This window comes from Scardinius erythrophthalmus, assembly GCF_964197995.2.
Source record: "Scardinius erythrophthalmus genome assembly, chromosome: 21".
NCBI lineage: Eukaryota > Metazoa > Chordata > Actinopteri > Cypriniformes > Leuciscidae > Scardinius > Scardinius erythrophthalmus.
In genome coordinates, this window is record NC_138241.1 from 12,209,552 (window position 1) to 12,230,705 (window position 21,154).

At 38.1% G+C, this 21,154-nt stretch overlaps 1 protein-coding gene across 1 annotated transcript in view; it reads left to right on the forward strand.

The window, feature by feature from the left end:
- The first annotated feature begins 2,610 nt into the window (after positions 1-2,610).
- Positions 2,611-21,154, forward strand: part of prkceb (protein kinase C, epsilon b) — a 128,033-nt gene continuing 109,489 nt past the window's right edge. The window contains exon 1 of the mRNA XM_081351851.1: positions 2,611-3,538. Within this exon, the coding sequence (XP_081207977.1) occupies positions 3,191-3,538 (348 nt within the window). The 5' untranslated portion in view covers positions 2,611-3,190. The remainder of the gene's footprint in view (positions 3,539-21,154) is intronic.

Genomic DNA, 21,154 nt, shown 5'->3' on the forward strand with positions numbered 1-21,154 from the left:
CAAACAAAGAAGCATTGTCCACAGAGGTCTGATGTCTACTGGCAGTTGCCGACAGTGATTTCTGATGCACTAAGTATATGAACATCGACGCTGGCATTTCGGGGGTGGAATGAAGTAAGCTTTAAGACCCTCAAAGAGCCCTAAATGGCCGCTTCTATTCTTGCAACACAGAGCCTATACACACTCATAAACCCTGCACTATCAATGTCTCAAAGGGGCATTCATTTTCTTCCTACTGGTGATGTCATCATTTGGACTCACACCACATGCTAGACTCGTGTGAGGCCATACAGTGTGAGCTAGAACATCTTTGACTAATGTCACTGCAGGATGAGAATCAGCCTCAGGGAAAAGTCCTGATGTCCAAACAACATCACCATTCATCCTCCAGCAGACATCACTCATCTAATTTTTGTGTCTGAGACAAAAAGGACACAGTTCCAAATGAATTGCATTCAATGGAGTTTTCGAAAGTTTAGACATTCTTTACCATTTAAGTATATAAAAAAAAGAATTTTGCTCTTAATTGATTCTAAGACTTATTTGTTACATTTGTATAGCGCTTTTCTGGGTACTCAAAACGCTTTACATAATGGAAGGGGGGAATCTTCTCAACCACAATTTATAGAAATAAATTGATACATTTCTTGTTCAATTAGTGTTAAGATATGCCTCAGGTGCTTTTGTTCATAAAGTGATATTCAAATCAATAACTGATATTTGAGACAGCTTTTCTACAAAAACTGAGGACAGTGGCCTTTTCGGTCACTGTAAATCTATAATGGTGTGTGTACTGAGCAAATATACACGAGTGTGGTGCAATCATGAGCAAAAATAAAGGGATGCAAACACAAAGCTATTAGATAAAGTAGATGAATAAAAGTATTTGTAATAAAGCATGTTGCAATTTTTAAGTGGTCATTTTATAGATTTGATCTAATCGTCTTGTCACTAGCCTACATAAAGATATAATATTTTCCTTATCTTTTTACATTAGGCCTGTATATGATTTTGAAGATTTGAGATTGAGAGAAGTATAAATGCCCATATATTGTTCACTTGTATTAACGAACAAATCAAACAATCTACTCAAAAGATGCTTACAGTTTGAAAGGCAAAGCAATATGATGCGGGGACCTTTACGGTCTTGTATAAGGACACTGCCACCTACTGGACTGATTTAAAGAGATAGTCCTCCAAAAATGAGAATTCTGTCATCATTTACACCCTCAAGTTGTTCTAAACCTGTATGAGTTTCTTTCTTCTGCTGAAAACAAAAAGAAAGATATTTTGAAAAATGTTGGTAACCAAACATTTTGATGTGTCCCATTGACTTCCATAGTATTTTTTTCCATACTTTTTTTCCCCCAATGGGGCCCATCAACTGGTCAGTTACCCATATTCTTCAAAATATCTTCTTTTGTGTTCAGCAGAAGCAAAAAAAAAAAAAAAAAAGAAAAAAAAAAAGAAAAGAAAAATAAAGAAATTCATACAGGTTTGGACCAACCTGGGGGTGAGTGAATGATGACAGAATTTTCATTTTTGGGCAAACTATCCCACTAATCTTAAACGTTATGATAAAAGTAAAAGTTGTTTAAATGATAAACAGACAGAGCACCTCAGTCACCTCAATTTTTCAATCACCAGGATCACGGATTCCTAAATCAAATGTTCTGCACTATTGGGCAGCTCAAGACAACAGAGAGAACAAACAGGACAGCTTTTGTTAAACACAAGAAAAGTATAGGCTATTATGTGCTTTAATATGCGCCATTGATAACAACTCTGACATTTAAATGAACCATGCAACAGTGGTCAGAACACATTACTTATCTTTCATAATCCTTTACCCATATATTTGATCATACAGCATCATCTAAGCCTGCTGCTGTAATGGAAATTCCACCCACGAGATGGCGCTTTGCTTAACTAATGACGATAAACTGTACCTCAAAATATCACATTTTCAACTTCAAAGTTGTCCTCAGTTGTCAAAAGTCTGTCTTCAGACCAAGTATTTTTAATGTTATGTACATATTATACAAAAACATGTCTTCATCTAGTTTAATTTTATTCCCTTGCAATTACACTGTAAACATGTTTTATTCGTATGTCATAACATGTTTGTTTGCATCCATTTAACAATTGTTGCTGCAACATCTCCTGTCATTTTTACTCGACATTAGATGTTCAACTCGATCTTGTTCATCAGTAAAATTAGTGGAAAGGGGGGGGGGGGGGGGAACGGGTTGATTACCAGTGAGGTGCAGCACTGGAATTGTCCCAGTATGCATTTTAAAAATCATTTTGCAAGATGAGAATAACACCCATAAAGACCAATAATGAATCATTCTAGAAATGGCTATCGCTATGGGGGCTGACCATTCTGTTCAAATAATCATTAATGATAAAATTGGTGATCATTGCAAGACTTGAGCGGGGTGCATTATTCACACGTGGTATTCACACACACACTTCATCTTTACAGTCCTGTGGATGATGCTGGACCAGAGAGCGGGTCCAGAAGGGCCGCTTCGGTGCCGCACACACTCAACCCTCTCCGCGCACTAACTGACGTGTTTTGCGCATTTCCTGGACCAGCCTTCAGACACACAGAGTCAGGAGAAAAAGAGGCAGGTCTGCAGGAAACTGAGTACCGACGGTCAAACAAGAATCCTGGGAGAAGCAAGCGAGTACGGAGCCCTTGAAAACACTCGTCCACGTTCTCCAGTCTGGGGGGAATCGAACGACGCTTTGCCGGGATAACTTTCCTCCCAATGCGCGGAGGAGACGCATCCAGCAGCGCTCCAGCCAGACGAGGGAACAGGCTCAACCCGAGGAGATCCAGCATATATTTCTGGCATATTTTGAGGTGTGGAATGCTGGTCGTATCGGTGCTGATACACAGCTCTCCTTTTTCGCTCCAACTTGCATTGACTGCCTACAGGGGTGTTTGGACAGCTTCAAGATCACATGCGGGTTATCCGTAGGTCATAGCAATAGATTCCCGTTCTGTCTGGACCTTCTACACTTTGCATGCAGATCCACGAGGACGACGAAGGGCATTTTACCGTTGTTTCAAAAGGAGAAACAATCCAGAAATCAAACCGGTGGACCGTGACATACACTGGTTGAATAATTAACCAGGCGCTGAAGTGGAATATTCGTACTAAAGCTCTCGAAAGTGGCCATGGTGGTCTTTAACGGTCTGCTGAAGATTAAGATCAGCGAGGCTTTGGACCTGAAGCCCACAGCCTGGTCTCTGAGACACGCCGTCGGCCCCAAGACGCAAACCTTCCTGCTGGACACGTACATCGCACTAAACGTTGATGATTTTCGCGTGGGTCAGACCTCGACCAAGCAGAAGACCAACAGTCCCGTCTGGCACGATGAGTTTGTAACGGAGGTGCACGACGGCCGGAAGATCGAGCTGTCGGTGTTTCATGACGCGCCGATTGGCTACGACGACTTTGTTGCAAACTGCACCATTCAGTTCGAGGAATTGCTGCATAACGGCAGTAAACACTTCGAGGACTGGGTAATGTGTTTTTTTGTTTTCAGGGTGCGACTTATAATCCATTTAATGGTCGCTGTGATTTGGAACACGTTTAAAGAATTGGCCAACCATGGCCATTAACTGCCACCATATTCTAAAAAACAGCAAATAGGTAAAAAACTGGTAGTTGGATTGTTACTAGTCCAAAATGATTTTCATTGACCTACCTTGCTTGCATGTACCAAAACACTGACAACAGTAGGGGGTTAAAAAGATGGGGGTTTTCAGTTAAAAGTAAAATGTCGTAGGGTGAAGTCCTAAGAGTTCATATTGTCTTTTTCATACACGTATGTATCTCGTTTTAGTGTTTGTAGTAAACGTTTCAGTAGCTACAAAAGTTAGGTTACAGGTTGACCAGAGGGCGTTTCACCTGTCTTCAAACAGATGCTAGAAAACATAATTGTTGTTAACCCGATGAGGTAATCTGCTCAAGCTTTCCAATAGCGATCGGTATGGGAGGCTAGAAAAAAACGAGAAGTTCTGTCAGTTTTTTAAATCAATGAATGATTTCATTATACCATAAAAACATCCCCAAAATCTCAGTGTTATGACTGTTAAAGGGATAGTTCACCCACAAATTTAAACTTTCACCATTTACTCACCCTCATGTTCCGAACAAACCTGTGTGCGTTTCTGTCTGCTGTTGAACACAAAAGAAGATATTTTGAAGAACGTTGGTAACCATACAGTTGACGGTATATCCATTGATTTCCATAGGAAAAAAATGACTATGGAACTCAATGGCTACCATCAACTGTTTGATTACATTCTTCAAAATATCTTCTTTTGTGTTCAGCAGAAGAAAGAAACTCGTTTTGTTTGGAACAACTTGAGGGTGAGTAAATGATGACAACATTGTCATTTTTGGGTGAACTATCCCTTTAACTGTTCTGTTCTAGTGGCACTGTAATAGGCTTCTCAACATCATTTTCGGGATTAATCTCAACAGATTAATCCCAAAAATACCTGTAAAATTCCTTTTTTAGACGCCAGTTTATTATTGTGACATAGTGCCATATTTTATTGCCTTGGGTAAACAACCTCAGTGTTCAAAATAAAACCCCCCATCAAAATGAGAACACACATATCTTCCCTTGAACGTTCTCTTCACATCATTCGTGTCATGCGCAGGCGGCAGGTGTGTGTATTACTTTCCTCTTTCTCTGATGCCACCTGCATAATTTCTGCAGCAAGGCCTCAGATAAATGCTCAGATAACCCCGGTTGCATAGAGACGGTGAATGAAAGAGGTTGGCTGCCTGTCATAAATATTTCTGCTGCTGAAAAGAGCCATGCAGCCATCATTAATGCAGACATAATCTGATGCCAAACGGTCCGGCAACTTGCATCTTTCAATCTGTTGAGCCTGGGGCAGTATTTGTAAATCTGATATTTTGTAACATGTAAATGTTCCCACACATAGGCCTGAAGTGTAAAATGTTTTATCAGGTAACTTAACATTTCTAAATTACGTGATAAAAATGTCTTTAAATAAAATGTCCAATTAAACAATTTAATACAGTTTATCTGAGATGACTATATAAGATTATTGCCCTTACATTTAAGCTAAAAATATATGAGCCGGAGCAAAATTTTAGTGATACTTTCATAGAAACACTAACCATCACTAACCATTAACCATCATAAAACAGCCACTAGTTGCCATATAGAATCAGACCAGGAGAGTAGCACCATTATAACTAAAATATACAGCAGCTATTATAACATTTACACCTATTTATGACATTTTACACCATTATTTATTTTCAGTTCAGTCCTAAACCTTGCAATCGGTATTTGATTGTCATTGGCAAACACGATGAGCATATATCGTATATATCCTGGCTGCCCTGAAATGTCTCGAGTTCAGTCGAAACAATGAATTTTACCAGAGTAATAGAATATCAGTGAACAATATACTAAGTAATATAGGGTAACACTTTATTTTAAGTATCTTTGTTACACGTTGCATGTTCTTTCCGAAGTAAAAACATGTTATGTTGCATATGCATATTTACATGCAACTAACCCCAAACCAAACCCTAAACCCTAACCCGGTCACACTTTTTATATTAGGTGTCCTTACCTATGTACTTGCATAAAAAATAAGCACAATGTAGTTATTGTGTTGATGTTGTGTTGCAAAACACTTTTGCTGCCATTGAGGTGGGATACGTGCAAGGTTAGGGACTGGTTTGTGGTATGGGTAAGTGTAAGGGTGGGTTAATGATTAATTTTAATGTTAGTACATAGTTAAAGACACCTAATATAAAGTGGGACCCCTAACCCTAACTGTTAAATGTTTAATTAAACTAACAAAGACATTTAAAAATTAAAGCTGCAAGCAGCATTTATCGGGGTTCAAGCTATTAAGGCCTTTAAGGGGTTTTAAGCACAAAAGCATCAAAAGTTATCAGGTTTTATTTAGCATGTAACCACTGACATAATAGATGGAAAAGACCATTTACAGCCAATACAGGCAATGTACCATAGGAAATATATGGTTTTAAAGCTTTTTAACAGTTATAGCGCCACCTATTGTCCGATCTCCATAAAATTTGGAATGCTTGTTAATGATGTTATGTCACATATGCTCACCGATTTTTGTGAAGTTCTGAGTTTTCATTTAGGATTTATAGGATTTTTAATGTATTTTGCCACGCCCATTTTATAAATGACCCTATTAGAGCCATCCAAATGCAAAATTTCAACTTTTTTTTGATAGTTTTTGATCTAGAGAGTCCAGAGAATTGTCCTAGACTGGTCTGGTTCCGATCGGGCGAAAAACCTAGGACTAGTTCGCAAAAGTAGGTTTTTAACATGTTTGCGAATATTTAATGAACGGTTTGATTGACAGCAATGGTTCTTGAGGCAAAGTTGTTCAGGATGAGGAGATCTATCAAATGATATGCATATTGTGTGGATATTTGTAACACCACGTGATTACAGAGCCTTAAAACTCGTTAGCACCAACTAGTGGCCGATTTCTTTCAAAATTCTTACAGACCTCTAGGGCCTTGAGTCGAACATGCCCATCGAGTTTCGTTCCGATCGGCCTCCGTTAACCTTGTCTAATAGGTGCTCAAATTTCATTGGCCGATGGCGGCCATGTTTTTTGAGATACGCCAATGTCCTCATACACATACATGGCACCTTGGACCAAGACACTGCATACCAATTTTCAAGTCAATCGGACTAACGGTCAGGTGGTTATAGCCTGTTTTATGTTTTTTTCATGTTATAGCGCCACCATGTGGTCAATCGCCGCGGTTTTTTTACTGTGACCTCAGATTGACCTCTTACACATGTGTACCAAGTTTGGTGAAGATACCTCATTTACTTCTGGAGTTATAGCCATTTTAGTAAAATAGGCCCCGCCCACAACGTACGTTTTGGCGGCCCTTAGCGTCCGTGAATCGAAATTTCAACTTTTTTTCGATAGTTTTTGATATTCAGACTCTAGAGAACATTTCTGCACTGATTTGGTTCCGATCGGGCGAAAAACCTAGGACTAGTTCGCAAAAGTATGTTTTTGACAAAATTCAAAATGGCGGAAAATCTATCATGGCGGAAATGAAATCGGAGATATACGTTTTGTTCGTCAGGCGTCTAGTAGTTATGAGCAGTTTTGCGCTTTTGGTTGCTATAGCGCCACCTATGGGCCAATCGGGGTCATACTTTTATAGGTTCTCCCCAAATTGAGGACTACCATTTGGCCAAGTTTCAAGGTTCCAGCTCTTACGGTTTGGTCTGCACAATGCGTTTTAGGGGAAAATAATAATAATAATAATAATAATAAAAATCAGTACAATTACAATAGGGTTTCAGCACTTCGTGCTTGAACCCCTAATAAAGTGTAACCCAATCTAGTAATAGAATAGCATTGTATATCATTTAATACTGTAGTACTGTTGAATATAAGTACATATGTACGTACAGCATCAATCTTGCTGTCTTTAATATGGCAGGTGTACAGTATGTGACATGACTTAGCCCTAGAAACGGCTCTGCTCTTTGTAGTTTAACACAGACAGAGATGTGAATTATTTATGTGCCATCATAAGCTCCGTTGTGCCAATACAATCGCCTGCCTTTATGTTGCCTTCTCAGATTGGATTGCGACAGTGTGGCCCCTATTATTAAAGACAGAGAGCCTTATAAGACTGTGTGGAGAATTTGGGCATCCTGATCTGATCTATTTACACAAGCACATGGGTTCACATTTTATACTGAGATGTTGCATGAAATCTGAGTTGAAATATAAACATGAATATAGATGCTTGTTTATACTGATTACTGATGCATAGAGAGATATAAACAGATTTGTTCAATTTCAATGCTGGCAGATCTCAAATTATTTTTAAAGCTTTGTTGAGCTGTGTTGCTGTCTACTGTCTACACATGCAGCATCCTATGCTTCAGCAAAATCTGTTCTCTCACAAGTATTTTTTGTTAGTTTTTGAGGAACCCATTCATTTTCCTCTATCTATACAGTGCATATATATATATATATATATATATATATATATATATATATATATATATATATATATATATATATATATATATATATATATATAAAATTTGTTGACACATGAAAAGTTGAGGACTTTTTTAAGTTAATTCTGCTTTCAGTTGGTAATGACAGTGCGAACAAGTAACCAGGGGCCGGTTGCACCAGTTTAAGTTACAACTTACCCTAGTTGGGGCCTTTACAACTTGCAGCATTAACATCAGAGCTTTGTACCATTGAATGTATTTGACATTTAACCACATGTATACAGTATGCATGCAGGTTGAAAAAAAAAAAGTCTGATCTACTGAATTACATCATTGAGATCATGTTTTGTGTGACTTCAGTCCCTTAGACATATATGAGGATGTTGACGTTTGTGCTAATTTACATTGGAAAAAAAACGAACAATGATCTAAATGCTGCAGTTCCTGTGTGTTTGAATTCTGATAATAATTATTTATTTACTTAAATTTATTGAAAATATTTAAACAAATACATGTCAAATTGATTTATTTTCCATACAACATTCAAATATATTGTTTATTAAATTTTGGGGATGCACAATATATCGGCCACCATATCGGTATCGGCCGATATATGTTAATTTTTTATTTTATCGTTATCGGCCTGATAAGAAAATTTGGCCGATATATTAAAGCTGATAAATAATAGCTGAGACGCTTCAGATGCACACTGTTCGCCATGATGGTTTTGAATTGCTTGAAATATGATTAGAATCAGTTCAAAAAACAGAAAATACAGTTAAGTACAACAGTTAAGTCTGTCATATAGGCTACATAAAATTATGGGAACAGTGTGTTTGGGTCATGGCTTTTAAAGGTGAGACTTTTATTTTTGTTAATGCGAGGCACGGCAGGCAAAAACATCGTTTTTTTTCACTGGTCAATTTTGAGATTTTGGGTTATTTGTCTTCAATAACATGTATTCTTTCAGAGTTGTGCTGAAAAAAAGCCCAAAATACACATTTAGGTCTTTATTTTACTACACTCTGTCTGTTTGAGTGTGCAGATTTCGCCTAAATTCATCAAAAGTTGGCGTTCTAAATCATCCCGCTGCTCCGCGATCGCTGTCTCTACCCCATCATAAAACACCGTTGGAAAGCTCTCTCTTTTCTGTACAATGCTGTCGGATCTTTAAAGGCCGTTTTCTCAAAATGAGTTTTTTCTTGCACTCCTAGTGACGATTTTCCACTTCTGTAGCACCTACATACACCAAACTTTACAGTTGTATTCCTAACTATATTGTGAAGATTTGTTCAGAGGGATTTGTTGATATATCATTCTTGGCCTGATTTATATGACATTTTATGCCTAAAAATAGGGCGGAAATAAATTTTTTAAGGCTATTGCCAGTATTTTCTGATTTACAGGGTAACAAAAGGGTATATTCATAATCCCCTCTGAACATGTCTTTACATTGAATATATCAACAAAATGCAAAAATAATTTTGAACCTTGTTTTTTTCAATGGTCAGATTCGTCACTTCAAAATATATGCAAATTAGCGCATATTTAATTAGATATAGCCTCATTAGCATATTTAACAATAAAATTACAGAAAACTTGCAATGCATTTTTTTCTTCTATTCATGTGAGTAATCAACTGGTAAAGTTTGATGGTGATATCTGTAAGTTAACAATTTTACCCTATTCACCTGTAGTGTCTCGCCTTAAATTATATCAAAATTTGGATTTAGATTTATCGGCCAAAAAATCATTTATCGGCCAAAACCAACATTTTCATATCGGTGCATCCCTATTATATTTCATGATTATTTAGGCCATTACTATGACTCTTATTATACTTTAAATCTGGGATTGTTTACTATGAATATTGATGTTTACCTTCTTAGAACAAATTGTTTGTGATGTTCCTCCTTTGTAAGTCACTTGCTTTATTAATGTACTAATATAATACTGACATGCTCAGCTTTTTAAGGCTGCTTGGATCAATAAAGGTAAATGTCACATTAAATGATTACACATTACTTGAGGGAGGGTTTTGCTTTGAGAGCAAATGATACAACCAAGTTATTTACAAGCAAACTAGTAGCTACCAAGTCCCTGGTGTAAATGTTCTATTTTAAATAAGACCAATTTAGGTGCAACCATACCCTACCCTACCCAAGCCTTTCGTCCTCAGGCAAGCAGGATTCTGGCAGAGCGTGTCTGTGTGTGTGTCATAGTGAGTATCTGTCAAGACAGGCAAGTGCCTGATAGTGTAAAAAGAAAGAGAAAAAGAGCATCAGTCTGTGGGACAGATGTGTGCAGAGGCAGACTTTGGTTTGGCTGACGGGAAGCGCTTGTGTAATTTGTAAGTAATTTGTAAGAAAGTGTGAGAAAGGTTATAGAGGTTTGGTCAGACTTTAAGAATTACTCAGTCACCTATTTTCCCACGAACCCTACACATGCACTTGCACACAAACACACTCTCACCTATTTCAAAGGCAGCTCCTCCCCGGTCGTGCCCACACTTGCACGCTGCAGGCTTATTTTGTTCTAAAGGGCATGTCAGTGTTATGTTGTTCATCCTAGGCAGCTCATTGCTGGAGCTTTTCATCTCCATTTGCTTTAACCAAGAGCTGCGTGGTTGGGCCAGTTGGAGGTGTGAAGGCCGAGGTCTGCCGGCTGTGTAAACTTCAGAATGAGTTAGAGGTTGGGCTGAATCCACACACACCCATGTCTGTCTGCACCGTCTTTTATCTGCCCTCAGTAGGGTTGTGAACTAGGCTTCGGTATCGTTTGAGTTTTAGAGATTATGATTCCGATTCTGCTTATCGATTCCGAATCTTATTGATTCCTAGTTTCGATTCCAATGAGGTAGATAAAAAAATGAGTCAAACATTTAGATATCAAACATATTTATTCTGTGTCTTTCTGCAAAACATTCTGTTGCAGCTGAAAACCATAAACAAAAATCATCAGAACACACAAGAAACTTTTGCCTATTGTTTTAACAATACCACAGCATAAACAACCAGACTAACTAGCGTGCATTTCAAACATTATTACAGACAAGTAAGAAAATAAGACCAAATAAACAAATTAGCATAATAAATAAATACAGCTGAACTAGGGCAGCACAATAAAAACGATATATATACACAGTAATATAATTATATGCGATATATATTGCGATATGAAAACAGTTTCACCAGATGAATTGAATAGCTCTGTTTGGAAAGAATGAATCATTTTAGAATGATTGTTGATTTTGTAGGGAAGTGCATCTGCATACTAGAAAATAATAAATAAATGACAAGCATAGATAAATACAATAGAACAAAGATACAAATGAAAGTCTTGCAATATTCAGGTACAGAAATTGAATCATTAAATGTAGTCTTCACTGTAGTACAAGTTCAGTATAATTAATCTTTGTTAAAGCTCTCTTTGTATTTTGTTGTATGATTAACATTAATGACACAGAAAGCAGCAGGTTTAATAGGCTGCTGTCACTTTAACTTTAGCGAATGCATGGATCCAATATACTGATATGCATCTGTTTTAGTTGTTTACATTAACTTAAGACATGAGCGACTGTGTTTACGAGGATAAGCCATAATCTTGCCATAATTTTGCATGTATGTGACTGTTGTATTGAGTTCTCTTTCCCGTATTCTTGCGTTTGAACGTATGGTTTAAAATCGCTTGAATGTTTAAACTGACAGGACCTAAAACATGTGCAAATGATAAACGTTTATTTTTTAATAATGGTTATTCTTTGCAATTAATCTGCAAATCACGTGTGTTTCGAACTGTCGGGCCTGGTCCATACGGATCACATGTTTGCATGAACACTTTGCGCCTAATAATAGCGCACATTTATCTAGGTTAACGCTAACGTTAGAGTGAGCTGCCATGGCTAACGTTATGCTACCACGTACATGTTTCAAATGATAAGCCATGTTTGAGGTCGATGAATGAAAGGCAAACATTTGCATTTCCTGCCCAACATAATTACCACATGGACCAGCCGTGTTAAAGATCAGTCCGTCACGGACTTCGCAACTTCTTGTGGAGGTTTTTTTTTTTTCTGCGACTAATGGACTAATTAAAATTTGGTCGACTAAACCTCTTCTAAGCAACTAACATTTTAGGGGACAGCCCTAGTTATTTTAATAAATTGTAGGGTTTGTTCTGTTTGTTTTATAGAGAGCTTGGTTAATCATGCCAGTAAGAGACTACTATTTACAACAAATTTTACCCGATAAAATATTTTAGAGCTTGGCATAACTAAAGAGATGTATATTCATTAAAAATAACCAAATAATAAGAAATATTGTGATTTTTTTAATTTTATTTTCATGCTTTTGTCTTATTTTAAATAATTTTAAGTCATCTTGAGGCCCCCTTGTAATTTTTTTGAGGCCCCCTAGTGGGCCCCGGCGCCCTGGTTGAGAAACTGTGATGTAAATAAGCTTTTAACACTTTTTACCAACGACTATAATGCAAAATAATAATGGAAAAGTTCCATTGATGTTAAAGGCACACTATGCAGCTTTCCGTTTTTGTCAAACAGCGACCCCTAGAGTCGCTGTGGAGTACATGTATTTAAAGGTGAACTAAGTAACTTTTTACCTTAACCGAACAGCTTCGGAGTCATTGGAATAGTTATATGACTCTTTTCGGGTTGAATGGTGGTCGTCTCACACACACCCCCCCCAAGTGCCTGTGAGCCGAAAAACCACCCTTGCAACTTTGGGCCGGCGGGCCGCAGCGTCAGGAAGTATTGTGTGATATCAGGTCTCGCGATGTAACGAATTGCTTTACGTAGAGGTCGACCGATATGTTTTTTTTCAGGCCGATGCCGATGCCGATCTTTCGAAATCCGGGTTGGCCGATGGCCGATAAATGCTGCCGATTTATTTTGGCCGATAATGCGCTTGTTTTTAACCTCTATTTGAAAGATAAAATGTAATACAAATAATCTACAAAAAGACCTTGAGATATGTTTGGTAATTGTACCTGAATGAATTGAAAATTAATTTGCTACATTTAAGATTAATATATTTGTTTTCCTTAACATTTTAATTAACAGTAACTTAAACACTTTGCGGTTTGAATGATGTCCTGATAAACAAAATGGCAGAGTATGTTTTTATGTTTCCACTGTTCGCCTCAGACACGCGCGCGCGCACACAAATATAAGTAAACACTTTGTGACTTTAAACACACGCGACTTTTCGATCGCGCCCGCGCGCCTCTCTCTCTCTCTCTCTCTCTCTCTCTCTCTCTCTCTCTCTCTCTCTCTCTCTCTCTCTCTCTCTCTCTCTCTCTCTCACACACACACACACACACACACACACACACATACACCAGCATTGCAATCTTTACATCGCAGCCTGAGCTAAGGCGGGGCTACAGATTTAGGTGTCCCTAAAGAACCCGCATCTAACAGTAGTTCCGCATTACTTTGCACGCGAGTTTTATTTATTTTTATAGCGTGTATTCTCCGTTGAAATGTATACACCGAACTGTGACGCCTGTACCGATTCGGTTCAATACGAATAACTTACATGTACCGTTCCACCCCTAATCTACAGTGAAATACAGTCACACATTACACTGTTTGGCCAGCATTTTAACCGTGTTTAATCCAGCTACTAGCTAACGGTATGCTAAAGTTAACTTCTGACTAGCGTCACGTGCAGCGAAGCGATGTTTCTGCTATTCTAACGTCCGTTTTCAAAGCATCCAAGAGAAGCACAGACATAACAGTAGCACTGAAATGAAGCACAGAAATCCGCGTTGATATTCGGTCCGGTAGATAACGCTCGTTAAGACACCAGTGCCATATTAGCACGGGGTCTGTCTGTAGCTACCCAACCCTTGCAACGACGACGCTAGCAAAGCAAAGCCAGTCCTTCACTAGCCTATAGTTGGTCTCTTTTTTTTATTACTTATTTCTCTGCATTGTGTGACAACCCTCTCAAATATAAGACACACAAACAGAACAAATAAAAGTCTCAGATTCACTGTCTGTAAATTCTTGCTTACTTACTGTGATAATGCAACCTCAACTACGCTATCAATTTCAAAGTAGCCGAACGTCATGTCGCCTATTCATGTTTTTTCTCCAAGTTGGCAGTAACATATCAAAAGTTTTTAATTAAATATAAAGAAGTTTTCTCCAAGAAACTTGGCTTCTTCCTTAAGCACTGGATGAGGTCTGCTCACTCTGCTGGAGAATGACTCTAGGCGCAGCGTGCGCACTACAACAACAACAACCCTAGGCTGCCCACAGATGCGCCCGCCTAATAATCGGCTTGATACACTTGGATATTGGCCGATGCCGATTATGTAAAAAATGCAAAAAATCGGCCGATTAATCGACCTCTATCTATCGACCTCTAGCTTTACGGCACTGCACACGTACACGTAGAAAAAGGTAACGTTAGATATTGAGTTCTTCACACTTTCGTCATGGCTGAACCTGTAAAAAAGAAGCAGAAAGCTAGGAAAGCTTTGTCGGAGGACCAAAGAAAGAGGAAACGGCAGACTGACCGAGCAAGGAGTCAGACTTGAGTAAATATCATTCTTGTTGATGGACTAGTAGGACATCTTCAGAGGTTATCTGTGCCTGTTCGATGTCCGACGCTTTGTAACGCGTTGTGTCAGGAGGAGAAATAGGGATAGCTCACAGATGAAGTTATTACAGAGGCCAGACAGACTCACGGAGGCGATTAGCATCTCACAACTTGTACTTTATTCCCCAATCGAACTCGTGTAACTGTCTGTCACCCGTTCTACCGTCCACAGCTTTACTTGATAAACAAAAGTAGGATAAGAATGAGCATCAAACTGAAATAACCCGCATACATGGGGTGTTCGAGGCGCACATACAATACAGACTGCCGACAGTTCAAGAGGGCGCGCGCAGCTCTTAAAGGGGCCACACGTTATTTCCACTCATTACAGCTTCCATCCTACTGAACGGGTACCGGTGCTGCGTTCCAGTCCACTTTTAGACACGCACTTGCGAACTTCCCTAAGCACTTCCCCTCGGGGGAATCCCCGCCTCCATTTTGAAGTGCGTTCGACTTCGTGAAGTAGACGAGGGAAGTTTATATGGACAGACCCTCATTCCCTCGATTTTGACCGAGGGAGCGAGTCTACTTCATATGTACACTTCAGGCACCTATATGTCCCACAGTGCAGTACGATTGTGACGTCATCACAAATCTCGTCTAATCTCCACCACAACAAACAACTCTATATATTAATTATATATATTTTTTAATTTAAAACAACCCAAACACACCTATAAACATTTGGATGCTTTATTAAACAAATTCTTAAAGGAAAAAAAATGTAAATAATAAATCAACTCCATAGCAAGTGATCAAGGGCTTAGGACGTTCCAATTCAGCCCATTGCAGTTTCCGCCAGTAGTGGGCACTTGTGCATCGTAAGCAATGACGTACATCCGAGTGAACGAGACGGAGGGAAATTAGCGAGTGAAGGGCATGACAATTTGTGGTATTTACGACAGTAATGTTAAAGGCACACTATGCAGCTTTCCGTTTTTGTCAAACAGCGACCCCTAGAGTCGTTGTAGAGTACTTGTATTTAACATTACTGTCGAGACCTGATATCACGCGATACTTCCTGACGCTGAGGCTGGTTTTTCGGCTCACAGGCACTTGGGGGGGGGGTGCGAGACGACCACCATTCAACCCGAAAAGAGTCATATAACTATTCCAATGACTCTGAAGCTGTTCGGTTAAGGTAAAAAAGTTACTTAGTTCACCTTTAAAGGTTCTTCATCGAACCATACTGTAGATGCCATTAAATCATTTTATTTCTAATAGTGTAGTGGCGATCCATTGACATTTCAAAATGTTTGAAACATACATCATAACGAAGCCTCATTTACTGAAATCACATGACTTTGGTAGTCTTATGCATGCTCTGAATTACTGGTTCACAAAGGTTTCGAAGGTTCACAAAGCAGTATTTGAAAAGCGCGCATCACTAATTTGGCAAATTTCAGATATTTTTTTTGAGAGCAAATTGCCGTTGTCACTCAATTAAAGAGCCTGTGTGTAAAGAACAGATTTAAGCACTCAGAAGTGGAATAACAACCGCTTTTAGCTTGTTTGTGGTCAGAAAGTAAAGTACCAACACTTAACCCATATTCATTCAGCTCAATATAATTTCCAGTGTGAAGTATGAAGGAAAGATCTTTGCACAGTGAAGTGCTAAAGGTGAAGTGTGTAATTTCTGTACTGTACTCGCTTGTATTCTGTATGATTTGAAAGTGCCATAATGCTAGCAGTTTTCTTTGAATCAACCTAGTTTAGCATTGGCACACTTCACCTTTAATGGTCAACATCCAACGTTTTATCCAGTCGTTAACAGATGATGGTTAATTGTTGATTAGCCAAATTGCTACCTTGAAATAGAGAAGCATGTTTCTGTTTCTGCTCAATTGAACATTTACTTGTTGTAATGTCAGTAATTACGTGGCAATGGCTCAAAATAAGTTGAAGTGCAAGCCATCTATCAAAAAGATGACCTTCTTTGACCTTCTCTCCCATTGTCTAACCATGATCTTTCATTCATTATGATTTCCAGCTTTTCCCTCTTAACCATTAACTCCCCTGTTAACTGTCATTATTTTCTTTCTTTCTTTCTTTTTTTCTTTCTTTCTTTCTTTCTTTCTTTCTTTCTTTCGTTCTTTCTTTCTTTCTTTCTTTCTTTCTTTCTTTCTTTCTTTCTTTCTTTCTTTCTTTCTTTCTTTCTTTCTTTCTTTCTTTCTTTCTTTCTTTCTTTCTTTCTTTCTTTCGCTTTCTCCTGTGTCAATGCAGTTATCCTTTCATGTTCCCCTGACATTTGATTGGTTGTACTGCTAAATCAGAACACCAATCAGAAACTCGTTTGTTGTCCACAACTATTTGTTTTACTTTTCTGCTTTTTTTTCCTTCACTCAAATTCGTTTGTTCATTTATTTGTTCATTCAGTAGTTTAATCATTCATTAGTTCATTTAGTTTGTTAATTTTTTTTAATTTGTCCAATCGTGCTTGTTTTATTCATTCATTTGCCCATTTGTTCATTCATATGTTTGCTTGTTCGTTCATTAAATATGATTCAGCTTAGGGGCTGTTTACACCACACCATTTTTAACTAAAAACGTAAAACGGTTTATGCGTTCGTTTACACGACAACGGCGTTTTGGGTGGCTAAAAACACAAATTTTTTAACACGAGTTCAGAGTTTTTGAAAATGGTCTCCGTGTAAACAACAAAAAATGCGAATATCTGAAGACGATGACGTCATGCAAATAGGTATAACATGTTCAGTCAACATGATGGATCCATGGGAATGGGGATCGTTTTGACAATGATGTCATCTGTACGTGGAAACTCAAAGGAAAAACTACTCTGTTTTAAGCATATCGATGTCGTGTAAACATACCCTTAATCTACATTGTGAATAGTGTGTGAACTGTATGTAAACTCTTGGAGTGACACCGGAGCAGGTGTAAGCAATATCACCACAGATAGTGTCACTCACTGAAGGATTGGGTTTCCTGGAAGGTTAACCACACAGGATGGTCTCTCTCAGCTCCTGGTTCCTCTACTTAACTTGATATGAAGCTCTTAACATAAATAGATAGCATCAAATTTTGGTTTGGTGAACGGTTTTATTGAATCATGTGTTATGAAATTGCGCTTTAGTGTTAGCGCTGTCATGAATCAGCAGGGAATCTGTATTTTCCACAGACACACTGGTTTGTTTGTTGTGTGGTTAAGGGACATTACATTACTGATGACATATGTGGGCATTGTCATTCATCAATGTTGGGTGTCTGTTGTGTGCAGCTATATTCCTCTTACCTTCATGCTTCTGACGTAGATCTGCAGAAAACAATAGTGTCATGGCTGCTTCTCAAAGTTCTTCTCACTGCCAGACACAATACACCCTCTGCGACGACATCCATGCCCTCTGTCTTTGCCCTTAGTGTCTGTTTTAGGATGCTCTCGCTGCAGGAAAGAGCTAACAATGTGAGACCGCTTTTTATAACATGCAATAGTGACTCTTGATGAATAGACTAAATATAAGAAGGAATGACCTGAACACACATAGCTGGATGTGAGATGATTTTAAACTGTTCTTGTGTTGTAGCTAACTGATGAAATTCATTGCTTCAATTTCAGTTCACAATGTCACAAGCTTGAAATCAGAGGTGATCTTTTGACATGCAGAGTTTCCGCTGTTGGTACTTGCTAAGCATTCTCCTACCATTGCTTCTTTTCTTTGTTTTAAAAAGCAGAGTATCTATTTATGGGAGATGGCGAGCACATTAAACATTGTGCAGTGCTGCTTTTATTTAACAAGCAGTAAAAACGCGCCATCCCACACCCAAAACCAGGCTTCGAAACAAGGACTACTTGGGCAATGTTATCCTGCACCACTTCACGGACGATGAATGGAAGGAGAATTTTAGGACACAGTAGTCATTTATGACACTATATTCATCAACAACAGCTCGCTCTGTACGTCATACATCATTACACCATTTCTTCATCATTGCACATGCACAGAACTTTAGAGTTTCAGTTTTCAATCAGATCTAGTGTTTACATGTCCGATCAAATGGATTAGAAAAGGTTTAAAACACCTCTTTACAATTCAAATTAAATTTAAATTAGATTTGGCCAATTCATTACGATTAATGCAATTCAATTTTTATTCCGACTGTGCTACTATTCCATTTACAAACCTATATATATATATGGGCCACATTTGAAGCTGTTGTAAAATCGCTGATGTATAGATCAGTTTTGATTAAGTCTGGTTCTGGTATTGTATCCTAGCCATTGTATTATGTTGGTGTCATGTGTATATCCCACAGCAGTGGACTAGTATTCATATCCTTTAAAATGCCACTGCACTGATTGACAGACAGGACCAATATAGAAGCTGTCTGGATTGACAGGACCCTTTCTTAGTTCGGCCTTGTTTCCCCACGGGGCCCGACAGAGGAGCGGACAGTAGTATCCTCCTGGTGGCCCTGGAGGAAACAGGGGTCGGGGTACTGCCGGGCCGAAGCTAAAAATACCAGCGGTGCGTTTGAGTCGCACGGTAGCCTGGGCTTCCTGTTTTCACTCTCCCATATTTACTTCCCAGAGAGATAGAGGGACAGAGAGGAGGTGTGGGGGTGATGCCTTCAGTGATATCAAGACACACATGCTAACTTCTTGATTTTGATTCCCACAGAAAGAAAAAATTGAGAATATATTAAAATCACCAACAATTAGGACTTTATCTGCAGCCAGTACTAACTCTGATAGAAAATCAGCAAATTCTTTGATAAAGTCTGTTTGGTGCCCTGGTGGCCTGTATACAGTAGCCAGCACGAATCTCAAACGGGATTTATCATTTATACTAGATATTGTTACATTATGGCTAAAGGTACAGTTTAGGTGAGAAACATTGCTGTAGATTTATTTTTTTCCATTAAAGTGCTATATATGATTTCAGATGTTTTGCTAACTTGCTAACCGCTAAGGTCAAAGTACTGTCAGAGCCATATTAGACATTCTCTGGTACTGTATACTTCAGTTTTGACGTAAATGCTAAGTATATTACAGTCGAATAGCCGCATAGTTTTTCAACGTATAGCGTGAACACAGGTGCTTAACATATGCACACTAGAAAGTCTCATGTTTGTCCAGTTTCTGCACTATTTCTATTCAGAAGTTATGACCAATAACATTTTTTTGTTGTACTCTTTTGAACTAGAAATGCAGTTCTCTTAACCTCCTTACAGTTTGTCCAAGTGGCCATCTCTTGTTGTTGTCAGCAAACTGATTTGCGCAGTATATCAGTATCACATTGGTTGCCTGTTGATATTTTTGTTATTATATATATATATATATATATATTTTTTTTTTTTTTTTTTTTTTTTTTGCATTCTCATTTGCTCCAATAGCAAAAGAAAAAAATCACGATAGCATTTTTGTGGCTTTCCAAAGGAGGAAAAAAAATGTAAGAGATTGATTATGGCATTCAAAACAGAGAAAGACATAAAATTTACAGCCGTTGTGCTAGAAACATTCTCACAGCAGTGTTTTTTTCTTTCTTTTTTATATGTAACAGAATCAATAAATGTTATAAGCGTTATATAACTCTTTCCTTGCCATTGACGGAATTATCCGTAATTCATAAGACAACACTTCCTTGCCTTGCCATTTCGCATCTTATAAAAAAAAGTAGAGAATCTCTGGAGCAAAACACAGACAAAAAAGGAGCAGAAACAAACAATAAAAGCTTTGCTTATGCATATTGTAGTTTTTGAAAAATAAATAAAAAATCTCAGCTTTTTGTTCAAAATGTTGCTTTTTTATGAAACTTAACAATTTTTTTTTTTTTTAATCATTGTGACAGCTAATAACTTGATGAGGGCTCAGCAACAACATCAGAAATGCTTTTTTTTTTTTTTTTAAATAGATATCCAATACTGATGAAGTACTTGAGTCATTTAAATGTATTTATTTGCTTTTTAGTGGCTATTGTGATATTTTAGTGGCTTGAGTTTGACATGATTATTACCTTGTGACACAAACCTCTTCTCTACATCTACAATTAGTTGCTTGATTGTTGACTCTGAGACAGACAGACCAGCTGCAACCCTGCGATGTGATAAGAGGGAGGAACACGTTTTCTCATGTTCACATTCCTTAAATAACAAAATAACTTAGAAAAGTCCCTATGGACTAAAAAGAAGAAAAAAGGGAATGCTCAAGAAAAGTCCTTTTGTGAGTGTGTGTGTTTGCACTCATATTGGTTCTAAGGGCAGCGTCTAATTGAAACAGATGGACAAGAGGTGGTAGGTCAAAAGCATGACTCGAGTTTACACTCATGTGATGTCTGTCTTCGTTTGCTCTTTAAGTAAATTAATGTTAATGCAATAGTGTCTTGAAGGGATGCAGTGTAAGAATGGGCATTGATGCCTGACGCTCTTTCAGCATTCAAATTGTGCTATTTGAACAGTGTTGAAGAGTCACAAGGGAGATCGAGAGACGGAATGCTTTTAAGTGGAGGTCTCTGATT